This window comes from Pavona decussata, unplaced genomic scaffold (assembly GCF_977016875.1).
Source record: "Pavona decussata unplaced genomic scaffold, jaPavDecu1.1 SCAFFOLD_381, whole genome shotgun sequence".
Classification (NCBI taxonomy): domain Eukaryota; kingdom Metazoa; phylum Cnidaria; class Anthozoa; order Scleractinia; family Agariciidae; genus Pavona; species Pavona decussata.
Window position 1 is genome coordinate 1,531,003 of NW_028145755.1, and position 19,610 is coordinate 1,550,612.

Consider the following 19,610-nt stretch of genomic DNA (forward strand, 5'->3'; position numbering starts at 1 on the left):
TATCTTTTACATCAAAACAAGTCTAGTGTTACCAAAGCTCTACGATTTGTGCTGATCAGGAGAGTCAAGTAATTTGAGCATCAAAATAACCACTTCGTTATGACGAATTATAAAGGATGTATGGCAAAAAAGTTTCCTATTTAGGGTAAAATTAGAATGATTTCTCAATAAATATTTCTCTCCTAAACTCCTTTGAAGTTCTTTTTGTGTCCTGCGTTCCAACGGCTTCTTTCTCTAAATATAATTTGGACACACTAAATGTGTTACATGTAAAGAATGTCAAAAATCCGAAGATCATATGTTGTAATGCTGTACTGCTCCAAAATTGATCGATATAGATGGAGGGCGGACAGTTCCCTCAACCTTCTGCCGAGAACATTTGGACGGGTTACATTTGGATTTCAAGTTGTACTTCAGCAAAGAAATCTACTGAAGACCACTTCAAACAACAAATGGTATGTAAAAATCGGAATTCTTTAATTCTTCACATCTCAAACGGGTTATACAAATGCATAGGCTACCTAGCTTGAACCAGAGGGCAGTATTTTCTATTTGTCAGTGATTCTTATTAGGATATCTCAGAGAGCAGTAAATCTTCGAATGGGTTTAGTTGCAGTACGTTTTTAAGGTCCGAACATACCGTGTTTGTAGAAAGACATTGTGTACTAAGCCTGTTTTGGATTCTCCTGTGTAGTAACAGCTCATTTTCTCACTGGTTTTCAAGGAAAACGAAGAGCTATATTCTGACGTGTCGGACATTTTGAGAGAAGGAGAAAAGCTCTGCTTTGTCGGCGCAATTAGATCCGAATAGTTGGGTGAAATGATCAGTGTTGGAGGGAACTCACGATAGCTATCTGTAACAAGTGGAATACCATGGACTGAACGAATTTCTCTTCTAACTAAACGCCAAATATTGAAGAAAACAAAGCATTTCAACCTTAAAAGTAAGACTGGACCTGATGGTTTTGCTGCGAAAGTTTGCGAATACAAGGCAGTGCTTTTGAAACCGAACTGCATCTAGCAGCTACGATACTGGCAGTGAAAAAGTGAAGTTACAAAATGTGAGAGACGGTGATTTTTAATCGCTTTTTACTACACCAACGTATTGCATTTTCCGTTTTGAGTTAACTGTAACATTGCCTCGATTCGACCTGAATCGGTCTGAAACAAAACAAAATCCCTCAATATGTGCAGCCAAATTTGGGGCGCCTTAAGTAGCGAGTTAAGAAATTGTTGTTTTCAGCGAGCAACTTACTCGATTTAGCAATTGTCTAAAGTCTTAGTGAACGAAGAACAATAGAATTCAGCATTTCAAGCAAAAGAGAGATAAGGGAAACAAGTAGACTTGATTTTGTTGAACGTAGGATGGACGCAGACGAAACTAAACAAATACAAAACTTGGCGTATGTATTTAATGCGGCGAGATGAGAAAAGTACGGACAAAAACCTCGCTAACGTACATCGCTTAAATGTGTCTCGTGGCGATCGTTGTGTTTATAAAAGCTCTAGCTACATCTACACATGATTACGTTTTCGTTTCGATTTAGAAAATAACCTGCCTGAAAGCCTGAATAAACAATTCTATTGCGGCCGTTGTCTGATTGGGGTATCTGGATTTGCTCTTCTTCATCCTGTGGTCCATCGGTTTACTATATATACTAAATATGTTATTATTTAATACTGATCGCGTCTGTTTAGCTTTAAGCGTACCCTGTGAACAGGCACCTTAGTGGCTCATAGAGTTTTTTAGAAACATCCGCTTGCTCCGCTCGCTGATCAGTTTTCTCTTCAGAGCCTGTGGGTCTCAGTGTCAGATTTTGTCGAACAAAGGATACATGCAAATTCATTCATCATATACTGTCATTATCACTTTGAGCAGGAGAAATAACGTAATGGTTAATAAAGTACACTTTTTACGCCCAGCAACGACTCTGAAACAAGCCATTTTGTGGTTAGGTAAAGGTTCGGTGAATAAGATTATGAAACAGTTAGACTTCTTGCAATGCCGCGGGGTCGTGCATCAGTTCAAGGGTATAGACCGGGTTTGGGCCAGTTTTGCTCCATATAAACTGCTCAAGCCTTTTTTAAATTAATGTTTTTTTTAATTCTATTCTAAAAGAAACTCTTTTCAACTCAGCCACCATCTCTGGCTTTGATCAGTTGGTTTCAAACTGATCGTTTTGGCTTCACTTCTTTGATAGGATCATAAAATCAATGGCAAACAGCGAACGAAGAGTCACAACAAAAAACACATCGTACACCAGTCGCTTATTGCCGGCCAATAACCGTAATTATTTTGGCTAAACTGAAACTATTGACTGGTTACACTCTGAAATGACACTAAGCCTGGCATATCATGCGGACAACAGCCTTGTACCCAGAAATCAGTACCACTGAACAACGACTGAAGCAATAGTACAGAGTTTTGCGTAATACTCAAGCCATACCGGACTGAGACTCGTTGAGAACAGAAGGTGAGCTAGGGTGAATAAAAGGCGATACAAAGACGAAAAAAATCAGCTCTTTCGTACACCATCCACTAGTATTTCGACTGTCTTCGTTGCGGCAAAGCATGGCTCTATTGCGGATAGGTTTAGCTAGTCAATTCACTATCGTATTTAACTTATACTTGAGAAATGTTCGTGGGTAGTCTGACGCGGCGTTTCGTCTCGGCCAAGAGATTCTTCAGAGACCTTCAGAATTTATAGGCAAACTCGTTGAGCATCACGCCCAAAGTCCCGTTCGCAAATTCAAGATGTTAGCAGTCTGGCCCTCTATCGCAGAAGGATTCCCAACCACATGTACACGAATTGAAATTTATACAATAAGGAATTGAGAACTTGTCAAATACTTGTGAAATGTTCGCCTCAGAAATTCGGATTTACACTCTTTGTTATAAGAACGTCTAATTTTGAGGCTGAAGCTGAACGTTTTTATTTTTTTTTTGGCAATTTGAGCCTGAAAAGTTCTAGGGATGTTCAATCTATGCGGACGTGACCAAGACACCTATTATTTGGTTTAATTGGACAATATAGACTGAATTTTTTCGTGTATTAGTTTATCCGTATTTATAGTGTGCATTTTATAAATATTTGGTTAGAATAAAAATGTTCTTAACTGACTCTCAGCCTTGGTTAGTTCTTTTTATGTTCCTAAATTTTAGTTAAATCTCAGCTTCAACTTTCTTATAAAAAAAAAAAAAGAAAAGAAAAAAAAAGAGAAAAAAGGCAGACTCTCTCAGTCTGCGGTTTGTGGTTTCGATGAGTTTCTGAAATTAAATGAATGAGCGCCTTTAGAGTTTCATTTTGACGAGCAGTCTTTGAGTGATTTATATTTCTTTTGTATGATATTATATTATATTTTCAGCAGTGGCTAATTTTGGATTAAACTCAATTTGTTCAAGGTCAGACAATCCTGGGTGGTATGTTGTGACAAATAGTACGACTTTGACACAAGTCTTTTTCTTTTGTTGTAGTGCGTACTGCCTTCCGGCGGCAAAGAGTCTTCGCTCCATTAGTTGTTTAGGATAACCTCGAGTTCCTAGGCGTGTTTTGAAATTAGACAGTGATTCCTTGACCGTAGTTTCTGAGGGGTTGGTTGGCAGAAGTCTGATAGCCTCACCTTTAAGTTTAAGTTTTTGATGTGTAGTTTGGCTTATTGTTGTGCATTGTGCCAGTTTGACATGGAGGCTGCATTTCAATTTTTTTTTTGTTTTGAAAATTCTACATCTCTTTAGTCTTCATCATCGTTAACGAACCACCAGTTGTGCCGAAATATTTATTAACGTTGTAAAACGTTTTGTGTTAATCTGCAAGAAAATAGGCGTTAACATTAAACAAATCTCTTGCCTATACGAACTGCTGTCAGGCATGTATAAGGAAATTACTCCGGTAGGCGTTAAATCTTCTGTAACCAAAACAGTTAAGGGCGCTTTCGCATCTGACATCATCCAAATTATGAAATTTTGAACCGCTTATCAGTACAGTTTACAGAGGTGGTCTTTTCGGAAGCATGTTTCACTAATATCAAGTGAACAGTTAGAAAGTTTGTAAATATTTTCATGTTTTCAAAAGATCGGTTTGCCTTGGAGAAAGGACGTCAAAAACTATGTATATAGCAGTTTTTCATAACCATAAAATAGTTATTAAACAAGTAGGCACTATTATAAACTGTATTTCATTGTTTACTCCAGCTTACGTTTTTGAAACTATGTAACAATGTTGTTACATGTAATTTGTGTTGGATATAAGATACGTTCTGTTGATGCTCTCGTTCAAGTCGGCGCTGAGAGGAGTGATCAATCGGCGGCGGCGTTTAATCTGTTTGACGGGTTATGTAAAACTACTCCGCGCTTGTTCGTGCCGGCCACTAATCCAGTTTGGATTTCAAAACACCGGAACGCATTTGTACGTGATTACATAGTTTACTTGGAATCTGCACAATAGGTTATTGTAATTTTTATTTGCGACAACTTCTACCTGCAAACTTACAGTGTTCACTTCCTTCAGCCAGCAGTATCACAAGCTGCATATCGAAGAAGTGTTTGAATTAATCAATGTTTTTTGTTCCCTCATGTGGATATATAAGTTACGATCCTGATACCAAACACTCATAACAAAGTTTTCTGTAAATCTACACTTTCGATAACAATCCGAAAACAAACGGATAATTTGATCCGGCGCCACGAAGATGATATGACAACCCATCGAAACTGGTTAACAACAGCAACTGTTGTTTATTTGCTTTTCAAATTCCAATTAACATTAAAGTTTTCTGAGTGACAAAAGGAAACGAGGTTTAAACGGTACAATACCATTTAAAATAGATTTCAGAGTATAAACAAGGAGAAAACAAGGTAATGTTTTCTATATAGGCACGCAAGGCATGCGAAAAAATGTTCCTTTCGCGTCCTGCATAAAAGCAGTTCTTGTGCAAGGAAAGATCTATTTATCAGTAATACAAGCAATATTCCAGTTCATCCAACCTGTGACCTCTCGCTTACTAGTCCAGATGCGCTGCGCTGTCACTGTGCCTCGGTTGAGCTAGACCATCTGTGGTATTTTATGCATATACAAATGAAAATTCCATCCTGTGTCTTTCACATACCAAGTCCAGCGTTGATGTAATGGCATTCGTCATAAAATATGGCTCATTTATAAAGCATTTTCCGAGGGTGTTCGCTTAATAAAGATTTGGCAGATATCAAATGTATTGAAATGTAGTATAGGTAAAAAAGGAGAGGGAAAAATTCTTTATCATAAACTCCCACCAATTCGACTTTTCTACTTACAGCTGTGGTGAAGGGTGCCTCTCCAGGGCAAGCTTTAAAGCAGTCATGTAGTACGCCTGATGATCATTGGCGCTCATACCCAATGTCTGAAATCCGGGGGAAATACTCCTCGGAATGTCTGGTGGGGATGTACAGGTTTGCTTCAAAGCCTGACGCAATTTGAGACCAAAATTTGTAATTTTCCGATACCCTTTATTTACACGTAAAGTGACGTCTGGTATGTGCATTTCTACTTCAAGTTTATTTGTGCGTCGTGTGGTCCCTTGCATTCAAAAGTTTCGTAGCTTTTTCAGACTTGGCGTCTAAAATTCATACCCATTTTTAGACCTGGATGACTAAAATCTATACCCTATTTCAGACCAAAACGGCTCAAAACCACACCGTTTGGCACCACAGATACCTATATAGCTTATATAGTGATTTGAGGTTATGGTCATGGTTTAAATACTTGCTTGGCACCATGGCACTGGGAATGGATTGTAAATGAACATGGATTAAAACTCTGTTCCTCCATATAATGTCTATTTTCCACCATTATCAAATGGGTACAGTTCCAATACACGTTAAAGAATTCTTGCAGCCTCAATCTCCTTGGAGTTATTTTTTTATTACGATAAACGAAGTCTTCCATCCTCTTTAACAGTTCTCCAGACGTACAATTTACAGGGTTTTTTTTAAACAGTTCAGTACCACGCAGTTTTTGCTTGATAATTTTAATGTTAGTACGATTTTTCACATGTTAATGTAGTTCAGATGTGGCTCAAAAAATATCCTTACGGAATCGAATAATATATGTTCTTCCTTAATATAAATAGTCTATACATGAAGGGCGTATCAGTCCGCTGCCTTCAGTGTGTCTCGGTGAATACCGAGATACATCGAGTAATATCTTGAGTTATTGGGCTATATCATTCCTAAATTTCTGAAGCTCTTTTCCTAGAAATTACTGACTGATAAATACGATTTCAAGAAAAAAAGATTAGTAAAGAGGATCCCTCGTGATACTTGAAATTGGACTTATCCGTGGGCGCATTCGCTGGGAACAATTCTGCCCCCAGTATTCCAAATCCCGCTTCACTGAACCAACGGAATCTCCAGAACATTAGTTCTCAAAAGAACACAATTCTGCGTGGCTGTTTCGATAAAATAGAAAATCTTCGCAAAGGAACATAATTCCTCTTATTCAGAGCAAACCAAATTTCGTTCAATCCGCTCACTGGGGCAGAATGAACTGAATTCTATTCTGTTCCTTCCGAAAATGGTATAGATCCTAAAAGAACATGAGTACCGTCTATTCTGTGTATTCTTGTTCCGGAATAGTTCCAAAAGAACACGCTTTGTTTGAATTTATAAAAGATGAAATGACATTGAAATGTACTTGGCTTCGCTGTTTACCGGGATTAGTGTCGATGATTTTGTTTTCGTGCCATCGATTCCTTTTTTGGAGAGGAACGTGACTATGTTGGATCAAAACAACGAGGATATAAAAACCAGAGTAACTTCAGTTTTCTTCAGTTGGAGCCAGAGTTGACGGTCTGCTTGTGAACTAAACCAGCCGATGATATACCAACACAAGATGGGAAACAGGACAATTCAGTTTATCATTATGCTCTCGGTCGCTTGTTGTGAAACTGCGCCTCTACGGTCAACCGCCTCTCTGCACCAAGCACAACAAGGTATTTCTCAGAGTTTTACTTGCCTCATTTTATTTGAGCCAATTTCTGTCGAACGAATGAAGAACAAGAAAAAACATTATGTTATCCTGGCAGATACGCTTTGCCTTTACTCATTTTTATAACTGTAAATGTCAGATAACTTCGGGGAAGAATCTAAAGAAAATGACTGCATTGAAAATTGCCGTTAAGCTAGTGATTGAAACTGATTGTAATGAGTACAATACGTGGCATCTATACAGTATCTACCAGAAAAAAACAAAGACATGAACAGAAACAGTTTTGGAAATCCACCTCTCTTGAGGGCAACTTTGATAATTGTGATAGCATCTATACTATGTTAAGACTGTATGGACATTGTTAGATCGATTCAAAGCCCTTCGCAGTAATTCAACAGAGAATCAACGAGGGAGAAACGTTGGTGTCCAGCGAGAACAAAATTAATACTTGAGTTTTTTTTTTTCTGCTTTCTCAGGTCGTTTGTAAAGAGTAACACTAGCAATATTTGCACTGCTTAGATTCTTTAGACGAATTCTGATTTAAGACGCAAAGAAATGTAAAAGCGAGATCTTATTCGCTGAGTTAAGAAGCTACACCGCCACGATTCTGAAACTCTTTATCCCTCCAGAAACTAAAGGAGCCATTTTACGAAAGCTAGAGGTGAATTTTCCTATAGGTAATCTCCAGTTTTTAGCCAGTCACAAAACAATGCGACAAATACACTAGTTGATTCAGGCCTTCCGTCAGATATTCCGGTGAAAGGAACTTTCGAGTTTTCTCGTCTTAAAAGGAAACGCCCCTTTACCCTTTGACTGTCCGTGACTTTGGCCTGTATTTTCAGTTAAAAATAAAAAAAAAAACCAACAACAAAAGACGGTAAATAAATTCCAGGAGTTGATTGTTTTGATCATGTGAATAGCGATGATTTCAATTGTTTCCGCAAAAACGTAAATATGTATATAAATACCTTTTAAACTGGCAAGGGCCTGTCGATAAGATCGGTATCATCATAAGTGATTTGACATTTCCTGGTTAAATAAATAAAACAATTGCAAAACGGACCCCCAGAAATACAGACGAGGCGGATGAGAGATCGTTTCGTTTCAAGCACTACAAATAATGACTTGCATGGACCTTGGACTCTTCTCTATTGCGCATGCCCGACGGCGTTCACAAAGCCGAAGAATCTGGGATTGATGCAATCTCTTTCCCATAACAACGCTGTCATTGAATACAGTAATTGTAGGCGCGTGCGTTTTACGAACGAGCAACGTCCGCAAGTTCCAGTTCATCTCTGTGCCTCAAAATACCCAGGGAAACCTAGTGGCCATAAAACTGTAATAAATAAATACTTGATTTACGCGTGTGAAAACATTGCCGAGAGTGAAACGCTGCTGCAATAATTACCACTACCTATTGTAATTTATTATTAAACAGCATAAATAACTAGCCTTTTTAAAATAAGGTATTTACATTTGTAATATTACACGCGCGCGTTGTGAAATGTGGCGTCACTTGCCGGCCTCCAACACGATTCTTGGTTTACTAAATAAGTGCGTTGAGACCCGATGATCAAGCTGCGTTTGTTGAATTTTTTTCCAATATTTTTTTTTCAATAAATACTACAAAAAGCTATATATTATGCACGGAGTGCTATAATTACAATTTTCCTTTACCAACAGACACAGTCCATCCCACGGTACTTGGGGATCCTTTACTGAATACAACACATATTCAATATTCAGCAGCCAAGTCACACTGCCGTCTGAAGACCTTCTTTGCTAATGTCTCCATTTTGCGTATGGACCACCTGATCATATCACCCAGAATCCCTATCAGGTTTGGCTACTGTGTTGGGTCATGTGACAGCCCCTTCAGTCTCGACGCCAGAGACAACACCTACGTCACTGATGACGTATTAATGCGTCACCTCGCCAACCTGGATGACGTTCCACTTTCTGATGACCAGAAGAAAAAGTTTAAGACTCCCTGCTGTGTTCCTATTGAATACACGAGCTTGTCGGTTACCTTGGCAACAGAGAATGGAGCGAGAAAGAGGCTCTGGACCAAGGCTGTTCCAATAAGCTGTGGCTGCCGCTAGAAAACGACGGAATTTCAATTTTCTTCTCTTCAATATTTTAATAATCGCTTGACATGAACCAAATGCTTTTCGCTTGCATGCTAATCTTTGAGTTACCATAAAAAGCAATTCTCACACATCGAAACGATATTATTAAATGTTTGTTGATTTCGTTTAGAGTTGATAATTTTTTTAACGTGAACTTTATTCTGAGCTCTTTTGATTTCCTTTACATACTCAACATTTGACGTAAGAACATTAAATCATTAGGATTATTTTTTAGCAAATTACATGATTTGATTGTAATGTGACTTGACTGTAATGAAAATAAACAAGTTCTGATGAATATTAATTTATGTCGCGTTTGCGTTTGGTCCCGGACCCATGAGAATTCTTACTGTGCAGTGCCTAAAGCCACACCGAAATGTTAAAAAAAAGTCGTCCAGGGTCAATTCCAGAAAGGAAACACGTGATAAACACTGTCTCCAATTCAAGGCATTAGGTATATTACTTGTTATATCCTCATAGTTTTGATTTACAACCTACAGAGAGTTTAACAGTGACCCGAAGTGGAACCACGCCAATTTTGCCAAAAAAGGAATCGATGGTACAAAAGCAATAGTATATTTCATCGGTTTTTTTTTTAATTCAAGCGAAGGCGAGATAAGTAGAAAGATATCATTGAGCATCCTCTTCCTTGGACACCTCTAACACTTCGAAGTTGGTTGAGAAAAACAGCTGTCCCGCAGTTTTCCAACCCACTTGTCCATGCTCCGAAATCGGATGAGACCCTCTCCCTCGTGTTTGAAATACTTCCACAGACAGAGATATAAAATTAAAGGGAAATTTATGAAATTGCAAGCACTTGAACAGTGGGGGGATGGTAGGCTGAAATGTTATTGATAAACTTAATCAGATAAACTTAATCAACCAATTGGTATTTTGCAGCGTTGCGGCCTGCCCATCGTATGGGGCTAAAGTCTCTCTTCTCTAGAAGAGACGCATAAAAATGTTTTTCATTTCATCCAATCTCGAAAAAAAAAGACCGCAATTCAACCACGAGGACCTCATTTGAGCGGGTTCTAAATAAAGTCTGTAATCTGGTACAAACTCTTTCCGGTGTTTGGAAAAGCATACAAACAGATAACAGCGTTATTAGGGGCACGAACAAGCGCTGAGTGGTTTTACATAACCCGTCAAACGAATTAAACGCTGCCGTCGATCACTCCTCTCAGCTAAGACAGGAACGACGGCATCAACAGAACGTATCTTATATCCAGCACAAATTACATGTAACAACATTGTTTAATAGTTTTAAAAACGTTAGCTGGATGGGCAATGAAATGTAGTTTCTTGTAATGTCTAGTTGTTTAATACCTATTTCATGGTAAAGTAAAACCGCTTTACATGACGCGAAATCGTACGTGTTGCTAGATAGCTATAGATCGCTCAGTAAGGCACAAGGCCCTTGTATTAAGCACACGTTTTCATTAAACGATCTGTAAACAGGAAGTCGAGATAGGTGGCTTTCAGTGACTCGTTTGCCATCTAACTAACCGAGTTTAGGATAAAATTATAAGCTTTCGTAGTAAAAGCTACTTTGCTAGGATGCCGTGTACACTGAACCGTTTTCTTCAAACTGTGGTGACGTAGTTTGATTCTGAAATCATGCAGTGAAGTTTGCAATCGTAGTTCAGAAGATAAGCTGTTCCATAACCTGGCTGCGCTGTAAGAGAAACTTTTCTTTGCATGATCGGTACCGTTTGCAACGTCTTTCATGGTTGGTCGAGAGGACAAAAGAACAAAAAACAGAACAATGCTCCCAACCTAAGAAACAATGCAGCTGCAGGTTATCAAGGTCCAGTGGAAATAGAACCTTTGAAGGGTGCAGGTCTACTGGAAGAGTCACGTAGCTTATTTTCATTATTCCGGTCACTGGTAATCAGTAGTTAAAGCCAAAATAATCACGATTTAGCCGGCACTAAGTAAACGATTGGTGCTCGATTTGTTTTTTGTTGTGGCCGGTTTGTTCCTTGTATCTCTCCGATTTTAAGATCTTATCACCGTCAGTGTAGAAAAGCTGAAACTATTTGCCGCCAAAGGTGGTGGCTAACGAAAATGTTTTATAGCCGATATGCCCGCAATTTTGGACGCTGATTTCTGGCAAACTGGTAAAGCTACAGCGGAGATGAACTCGGGAAAGGAGAAGGAACTACGACATCATACTCCGAATATCGGAAACGAACATCATTAGAAACTCCTTAAGATATGGCGGAGCGATTGTGTGGAACAGCCGTGACAACGTCGAAGAGCATTGGTGAACTTAAACGCAATTTATCTAAATTTGATACTGACTGAATGAAGTTCGACCCAATGTTGCTACTTAAAAAATATAGGGACCATGGGTACGTTGGTGCACGTGTGTTCTTAATCACGTATTTTTTAGTACGCTTCAATCAGTCTACTAGGTTTCTTTTAATTGTAAATAATAAGGTAGATTAATTTGATTTTTTCATGACCCCGCTAGCTATGTTTGTGTTTAAATAAAACATTTACTTACTTACTACTTTCGAGATGGCTCGTTTGCTATTGCTTACAAGTATGCCCTCGTGTAGGTATATTTAGGTTTTTGCTACTTTAATACGTCTAGAATTCACATAACCTCACGGTTCGCAAACCCAAACATGTCTATACTGCACAAAAGGTATTTAGCTACGGATTTTCGAGCTTTTGGGAAGTTGGGGGAAGTTGATCGTGGCAATCCTAGAGTTCAATAATAGCTCTAGCTGTGGACATGATTGGGTTACACTTTCGATTTAGGAAATAACCTTTCTGAAAACTATAATTAGCATTTCTATTGCTGTACGTTAATTGTATGATCTTGATTTGCTTTTCTAACTGGATGTTCTGTTTCTCTGGTCAAGTACCCGTATCTGAAGCCACCCAGTTTCCATATTCTATATACCCTTTGTGCTACACTGATCACGCTTGTTTTGCTTTAGTTTGATACTGACCGACCGAAAGAACACAAGTACTTTTACTATATTTTGTCGTAATGACCTTGAGCATGTTAGGTTACATACACCTTAGCATTCAGTGTACGTCTCTAGTTCAATGATCAAGGATGAATCGGCAATAGGTCCAAGATGGTGTTGGGTATTCAAAGGTTTGGCGAATTAAATTGTCAGAGTTCTCATAGTGCCAGAATAGCCCATCACTTGAAGGGGATCACCTGCAGTGGGCTTGGATCATTCGATCTACAAACGAGAATGATGAATTGAGAATGATGTGTTATCCAGCAAGCGACACAGGCATAATCGAAAAAAAAAATTCGAGTGCTCCTATCAGGAGTCGAACCTAAGACCTTCCAATTACTAGTTCGGATGCTCTACCACTGAGCTACAGGAGACTCGTGGGAGCTAAGGCCATTAAACTAGGTTCATGGAACAAACATCCTGCATACTGCTAGGATTGGAATGTCATGGGTGGCATATGCGCAATGAAGTAAATGTGATGGAATATTTTAAGCCTGGTGAATAAATGAGAATGATCTGTTGTTATTAAAGGCTTGTTTTCTTTTAGATTTAACAAAGTTTCCATCGGTCATCATCTTGTACTGGCTTTGGTCGGTTGGTGTTATGGCTTCACTATAACGGTAAAAAGGAGATCGATGATCGATGCCACACAAAAAAACAAAAGCCACAACAAAAAGCAGACCGTTCACCGGTCGTTTTTGCCGGCCAAAAAGCCATGATTATTTTGGCTAAACCTAAATGTTTACGGTTGATTAACTAGTACCCGGCACTAAAATGAATATAGCTTGACACATCGTGGGGATAACAGTCTCATTCTTAGAAATATTATTGGACAACGAAACACGCTTTAGTATTGAGTTGAGCAATACCCGGACACAATACCATTTTTAAGGGGAAAAGGACCTAAAACGTCGACTACTATCAGTTTGGAATCAAGCTGAAGGGTCCGCTTGATAGCTGAAGATGCAAATCAGGGAAACAAGCGCAACCCTCTAGAACAGTGGAAGAGAGAGAGAGAGAGAGAGAGAGAGAGAGAGAGAGAGAGAGAGAGAGAGAGAGAGAGAGAGAGAGAGAGAGAGAGAGAGAGAGAGAGAGAGAGAGAGGGGGGTTGGAAAATCAGTGAAAACACGGAACAAAACAACTCTGGTCATCACCATCTACAAGGCTTTCGTCTGCAGTGATATATCCTGTTTTTCGTGCTTAGTCAGTCATCAGCGAGCATGAGGCAGACACGTGGACAGCAACAATATCCGACTACGACAGAGCCAAAGGTTTGAGCGCCGGAAGGTTGAAAATTTGTCTTCCAAAGGATTCATTTACGAGCAAATTATGGAGAATTCTAGTAAACACGGCGGTGAAACGTTCAAAGATATTCAAGTTCAACTTCCCAGTGGGTAGCAGACTGTCTTTGTCTGAAAGATTTTTTTTGGCGTGCTTCTGTTAATGGCTACTGGGGAAGGACTTCATGGGGGATTTGGGTGAGTAACTCACGAGAAACTACTGTTTATTTTTTTTAGCTTCCAACGATTTTCTTATTTCAAGATTTTTGTAAAATAGTATGTGAAAAAGGACCTCGTTTATTTGCTTAAAAGTAAATAGAGTGATAGGCGTCGACACCAAAACTGCCCGTGAATGTTACAGTAATGTTAAATCTTGTGTAGCCGATGCTCTCAAAAACTGACGTTCTCTTGAAATTGAAGCATAAAACACCAATTATTCAGTAAGAAAGCTAATAAAATGAAAATATAAATTAAACTTATTTTGGTGAAAAACTCCCACCAAGAGGTAGCAAAATATAACGGTATAGTGGGTTGCGTATCCAATGATCATAGCACGGTACTTGCGAGAAGGCTTGTGTTAGTAAGTTTTGTTGCGAGTCGCCTATGTAACACGTGGGTATGTGCATATGCTTAAGGGTGTTACGCAAAACAGATGTTCTGGGCTTGATGTTATACTTTCTAACTATAAATTTATCAGTATGCAAGCGTGAAACTGAAAAATTCTTAACTGAAGCGCCATGCCACGTTGAGAACGTTTAACTAAACTAGTAATGATTTATGATTACAAGAATATTTGCGTAAAGTGAAGAGAAAAGGGCGTTTGAAAACTAAAAGGTTCAATTTTATGTTGGAGATTTTACTTGGAAACTGAGAAGGAAGATATTGAAAGTGGGTCTGAAACGCACGACAAACAACGCCCCATGAAACAGCCAACGTAAACCGCAAGTTTGCCGCTTTTTCCCGACACTTCGCTTTGAGACTGCTATACATTTTCCTGACGTAATAGCATCAGTAGAGTTCATGTAATAATGTAAGATCTGACATGGTAATTTTCTTCTTCCAAAACTCCCCAAAAGTGTGGCCATTCAAATGAAAGCTACTGACCAGAATTTCATTCGCCATAGCGGATACTTACTATGCTGTCAGGGGCATCCAAAGTTCAATAATTTGGATTTAGTTGTAAAGAAATACACTAAAACTAATCCCTTTCGTTTTCCGAGGGGAAAATTTGTAGCAAAAAATTCGAAACAACGTCAGCTGACATTTTCGTCAGGCCAAGGACACCACGTAAATTCCGGGAAATAAAATTCTTAAAGTAAACTTTCTATAACTAAATTGTCAGCTAATAAAGCATCCGAACAGATCAATCTATATTAGCTTAAACAAATTCGCCTTTAAAAGACCCCAAAATGATCTAAGATCACAGGAGACAACATTTTAAGCATCCTCGTTGAGTTCCACTGTACTGTACATAGGTCTACATACTGCGCTATCATAATCTAGCTTTGAGTCTGTGGTAAAATTTCTAGAATCCATTTAAAGGAAAGCTACCGAGCAGTACATTCCTGTGATACGGTTAGTTTTAAATCAGTGATTTTCAAGTATGAAGAAAGATTTCGTTAGATCCATCGGTCATCGCTGATATAAAATTCACAGAAACTAAGCAATGGGATGTCACATGAGTTTGAGTTCAGCTATTTGCGACATTGAAAAAATTTGTTGAGAACTAACTAAGACTAACAATATGACTGTTTTGGACTTGTATGAGGTTCACTACAGAGCACTCAACCCAACGGAAAGCTGAGGATTTTAATTCTTGTACTCAACTTGTCTTTGAAAGTTCTACAATGGTCAAACTGAGAAAAACAAAATACAATAATTAGTGCGAACGTCCGTTAGTGAAGTAACAAATCCTCGATGGAAATCCTATTTACAATTCTGTATCCTTTCCGAAGACTGAGTTTATGAACTTCTTCACTTCTTGCTTGGTTTAGCAGACTGCGTGGTTTTTTCGTAAACCGCATGGATTTCACCCTTTAAATATCTATTTTGTCTCTAGAGATTAATAAATACTGCGAGCAATTCGCTTGCATCTCGCTTCGTCCTCACGGGAGCCTCCAATGTCATCAACATAGACATGTGTACAGAGTTCTTTGGTTGCTTCTCGGTACATGGCTTCTGAGGCTTTGGCCGTGGTCTCGATTGCTCCAGCTGCAATATCTGGTACCGGTCTATCGCCAAAGTCTTTTGAGATCCCAAGACAACGGCCATGTTAGTGACTGCAGTTGTCATAGCCTCTAGCTTTTCGTGATCAGAGAACGGTTTCTTTTCGGCGTTACATTTCTTTTGATAAGCTACGAATTGTTCGGTGCACTTTAAATAATCAGACTTGACTTTGTCCAATTTGTTTGTTTGCACCCATTTCGTCACCTAACGACAGTCCGGCTTCAATTAATCTGCCCGCTATTATCAGTTGCTGCTTTACACTTCTGAATTTAACCGCGATTCTGCACGCACGTTCTCCAGAGCAATTAATTCGGATTTGCCTTGGAAAAGCATGTCAAATTCTCCGAAAAGCTTATCTAATGAAGCTATGGTAATGTCTCTTTTCGCAATTAGCGTTGCAATAGTCTCAACGTTAGGAGGCATTCTTACTGAACTGCGTACTTGTTAAAATGTATGATATTGTAAATTAAAGTAACTGGTGAAAAAACTTCGTTCTTTGATTTCTCACTTCCCAAGTTCACTGTTCCAGGGATTTCTTATCAAACAATTACAATGTCAGTAAATCTTGCTTGATTCGCCTTGTAAATTTAATTGACTGTTAACTGAATATTCCGTAGATTACAAAAACAAAGTCTAAGGTAAAATACTCTTGTTCTCCGAGAGTCAGTGCCTTTGCGATAACTGAATTCTATAACTTGAACTTGAACTTGAATTGAACTTGAACTTGAATGTAACTGAACGGCTGCATTAGTGCAGTATGAAGGAATTATTTTACCTTTAGGCTGATAGAATTACCAGTTTGGTAGTCGACTGCAATCAGCTTTTTCGGCTTTTTTGAGCTTCTTTCTGATACGAGAAGACTCCCAATATATGCCAACGAATCCACACAGCGTTGCCAAACGGCTGAAACTGAAGTCCACTGCTCACGAACCTCCAAGCCAAGGTTGCTCAAAGAATTTTTGACTGTTTTGGACTTGTATGAGGTTCACCACAGAGAGTGACTCAACCCGACGGAAATCTGAGGATTTTAATTCTTGTACTCAACTTTTCTTTGAAAGTTCTACAACAGTCAAAATGAGAAAAACGAAATACAATAATTAGTCCGAACGTCCGTTACTGAAGTAACAAATCCTCGATGGAAATCTTACTTACAATTCTGTATATATTTAGGAGACTGCGTGGTTTTTTCGTAAACCGCGTGGGTTTCACCCTTTAAATGTCTATTTTGTCTCTAGAGATTCATTAACACTCTTAAACGGGTTTACAATTCTGCATTTTTTATATGTCATGGAGGTTAGATGATTTTTTAATTTAACTGATTTTGTTTTCTTCAGGAAAGTGAATGGAAGGAATCGAGAAAACTGATTTGTTTTCGTTTGTAAAACAATTTCTCGGAAAGCGTATCTTTGTTTCTTATTTTAATTGTTTTCCTCAAAATTGACAATCAAGTTAATGAAGATTTACTTGAGTTTTTTTTCTAGCTTGATCAATCTATCGCGAATTTTGGATCAACTTTTTAACGTCGTATTTAACGTTCATTCGGCTCGTGTCTTCTCCTTCTGAATAATTATTGTACCAGTATAGCTATGTGTTTCGTTTACAACTGCATGTCACAGTCTTACATTGTAGTGCCGATATTGTAGCAATATTGTAGTCTTAATTTTTGTCTATTACTTATACCCGCCAAGATTAGCTAATGCTGTACGCGGGTTGTGTAAATTGTCTTTGTATATTTGTTGGAAATAACAAAATTCAAACTCAAACGCAATAAGGAAGGAAATCAAGGAGACGCATTTGCTTTTTTCCTGGAAAGCGCATCTTTTCTTCTTATTCTAATTGCTCACCTTAGAATTACGAATCAAGCTAAACAAGAAGTTGTTTAAGTTTCTTTCTAGCTTAATCAATCTATAACAGGTATGGATAAACTTGTTCACTTTCCTCACTAAAAGTAAGGCTAATAGGTCTTATTTAACATCACCTACAATAAGCCTGTACGAGCTACAGGTTTACAAGCTATTTCAAAAACAGGGCATTTTTAAAATTTATTTATGTTGCGTGATTGTCCAGTTATGACCAAAATGAAACTTTTAATAGCTGTTTCGATATTTTTGCTCCTCACATCATCCAAATTGTGAAACGCTGAACCACTTATCAGTTTACAGGGGTGGTTATTTGCAAGCACATTTTTAATGTCAACAACTACAAACTTCACAGGTGCAACTTTTGGAAGATTTACTTTGCCTTAGAGATCAGTAAGCCGTTTGAGCTTCAAAACAGCTCGGGAGAGCATTTTATTGTCGTGATGGTAAAGAAAACTAGCATCTTCACTCTTATGACGAGCCTTTAAAATGACCTTCGATCTTCAAAGACACTTTATCTTGCAGGGTAGGTTTTCTTGACTTATCCAATAATAACAACTTAGTTTATTTTTCTTTCCTGTTCTTTATTTTATTTTTTTTTTGTTCGTGTTTTTTTTTCTTTTTTTGTTTCAAAGGCAAACAGGTCACTGCAAGCCATCTATCTCGGTTTCCTGTTTATCAATTGTTTGACCACACTCAACGATTGACGCACCTAAAGCGTGCCCCAGGCGTGTGCCTATTTGCAGTGATGTGTGAAAATGCACGAGTTCAGCTCCCGGAGGAGGAACTCCCGTATAAAAGTGATGAGGATGATCGTCGTACCTTTTTGGGGGATGAATTTTGTGGTTTGGTATAGCCTGTTCCAGGCTCCTAGAGACACGCGTGAAAGAAAGGGCGACTCTAGGAGCCTGGAACAGGCTAGGTTTGGTACCCCTTAGGGTGCTACAATCTAAAATCAGTTCCGTCAAAGGTTAGCCTCCCACGCAGTCGTTTTTTGGGGAATCGAGTCCCCTAAAAACGACTGCGTGGGAGGCTAGAGGGGTGGTTGCCTACGAGAGGTTCCATCTATAGTGATTTGACTTGAAAACTTTTGGTATTTTGGAAAAGTGGTCGCTAACGAGAGGTGGTCGCAAAGGGAGGTTCGACTGTAAAAATTTTTTAGTGTTAATTATGTTTTTTGCACTCTCAGTTCGATTTAAACAATTCATAACCCTATTACGTTAGCCAAGTTAAACATAGATTACCGCAAAATCAAATGCAAGGCTGATTGGACAGCTAAAATAATTTTATTGCTTAATGTTTCGGTTAGACAATACTAACCTTCTTCAGGGGCTATTCAAGGGTTACCTTATAAATTACCGCAGTCTGATAACAATCCGACAACGGAAACATTTGATCCGGCGCCACAAAAACGAACTGATAACTTAGCAAATTGAGCAAACACTCAAAGCACTGTTGAACGTTGACCTTGTGGGCATTGTCAATTTACTCAGTTGTTAGTTACAATTAAAGATAAAATGGAGGGGTAACACCGTTGTTACAATTGTGGTTTGTAACTATTGTACATACAATTTAAATTAAATAGATATCAAGATTATTAACAAAATAGTCTTTCAACACATGAGGGACGAGATAAACACCACTTAACAGTGATTTCAATTCAAGATTGGAAGAATTTTCATTTTAAAAAATTAAACTTAACTTTGGACTTCCCGTATTGATAGGCACTCAATGTGTACAGAATGTATTTCCCGCAAATTCCTACAGTATTTAATAGCAAAATCTACAGCTAAAAGATGCGAGGTAATGAAAGTAATTTAGAGAGGAGATAAGAGAATAATAGTACGAAACAACAGTAGGTTCTAGGGGAGAGGTCTTCGCTTACAACAATCAATCCTTTCCTATTGGCAACCGGTTTTGAAAGTTGCCTGTTCAGTCGAAGCGTACAACAGCAGTCAATCATTGTGCATACAGCTAGAAGACGACATTGTTGCCATGATTCTTTGCTAAAGGGGCCAAGCCAAGAGATGTTAAGGAGCGTGTGCGGCAGTACAAGTCTTCGTTTTAAATAAATCCAGAGCTTTAACGCTGGTTCGGACCGGGTTCGGACCTCAACTTAAAAACCATGTTGATTCATGGACGCTTTAATAATACGTATGTGTTAATT

The 19,610-nt window shown here is 38.5% G+C and overlaps 2 protein-coding genes across 2 annotated transcripts in view; both read left to right on the plus strand.

Annotated features, from left to right (window-relative positions):
• The first annotated feature begins 347 nt into the window (after positions 1-347).
• LOC146452020 (uncharacterized) overlaps positions 348-19,610 on the plus strand; it is a 42,184-nt gene continuing 22,921 nt past the window's right edge. The window contains exon 1 of the transcript XR_014859850.1: positions 348-455. The gene's annotated coding sequence lies outside the window, so the exon portion shown is untranslated. The remainder of the gene's footprint in view (positions 456-19,610) is intronic.
• On the plus strand, positions 6,824-9,377 carry LOC146452021 (uncharacterized). The gene is made up of 2 exons (XM_085098302.1): positions 6,824-6,966; positions 8,646-9,377. Exons 1-2 carry the CDS (start codon positions 6,849-6,851, stop codon positions 9,062-9,064), a joined length of 537 nt encoding a protein of 178 aa, XP_084954428.1. The 5' UTR covers positions 6,824-6,848; the 3' UTR covers positions 9,065-9,377.

Bases quoted from the DNA above. Each gene is read 5' to 3' on its own strand.
- LOC146452021 (XM_085098302.1), top strand. From the start codon at position 6,849: ATGATATACCAACACAAGATGGGAAACAGGACAATTCAGTTTATCATT. The intron at 6,967-8,645 runs GTATTTCTCAGA...CTTTACCAACAG, and splicing joins TCTGCACCAAGCACAACAAG to ACACAGTCCATCCCACGGTA.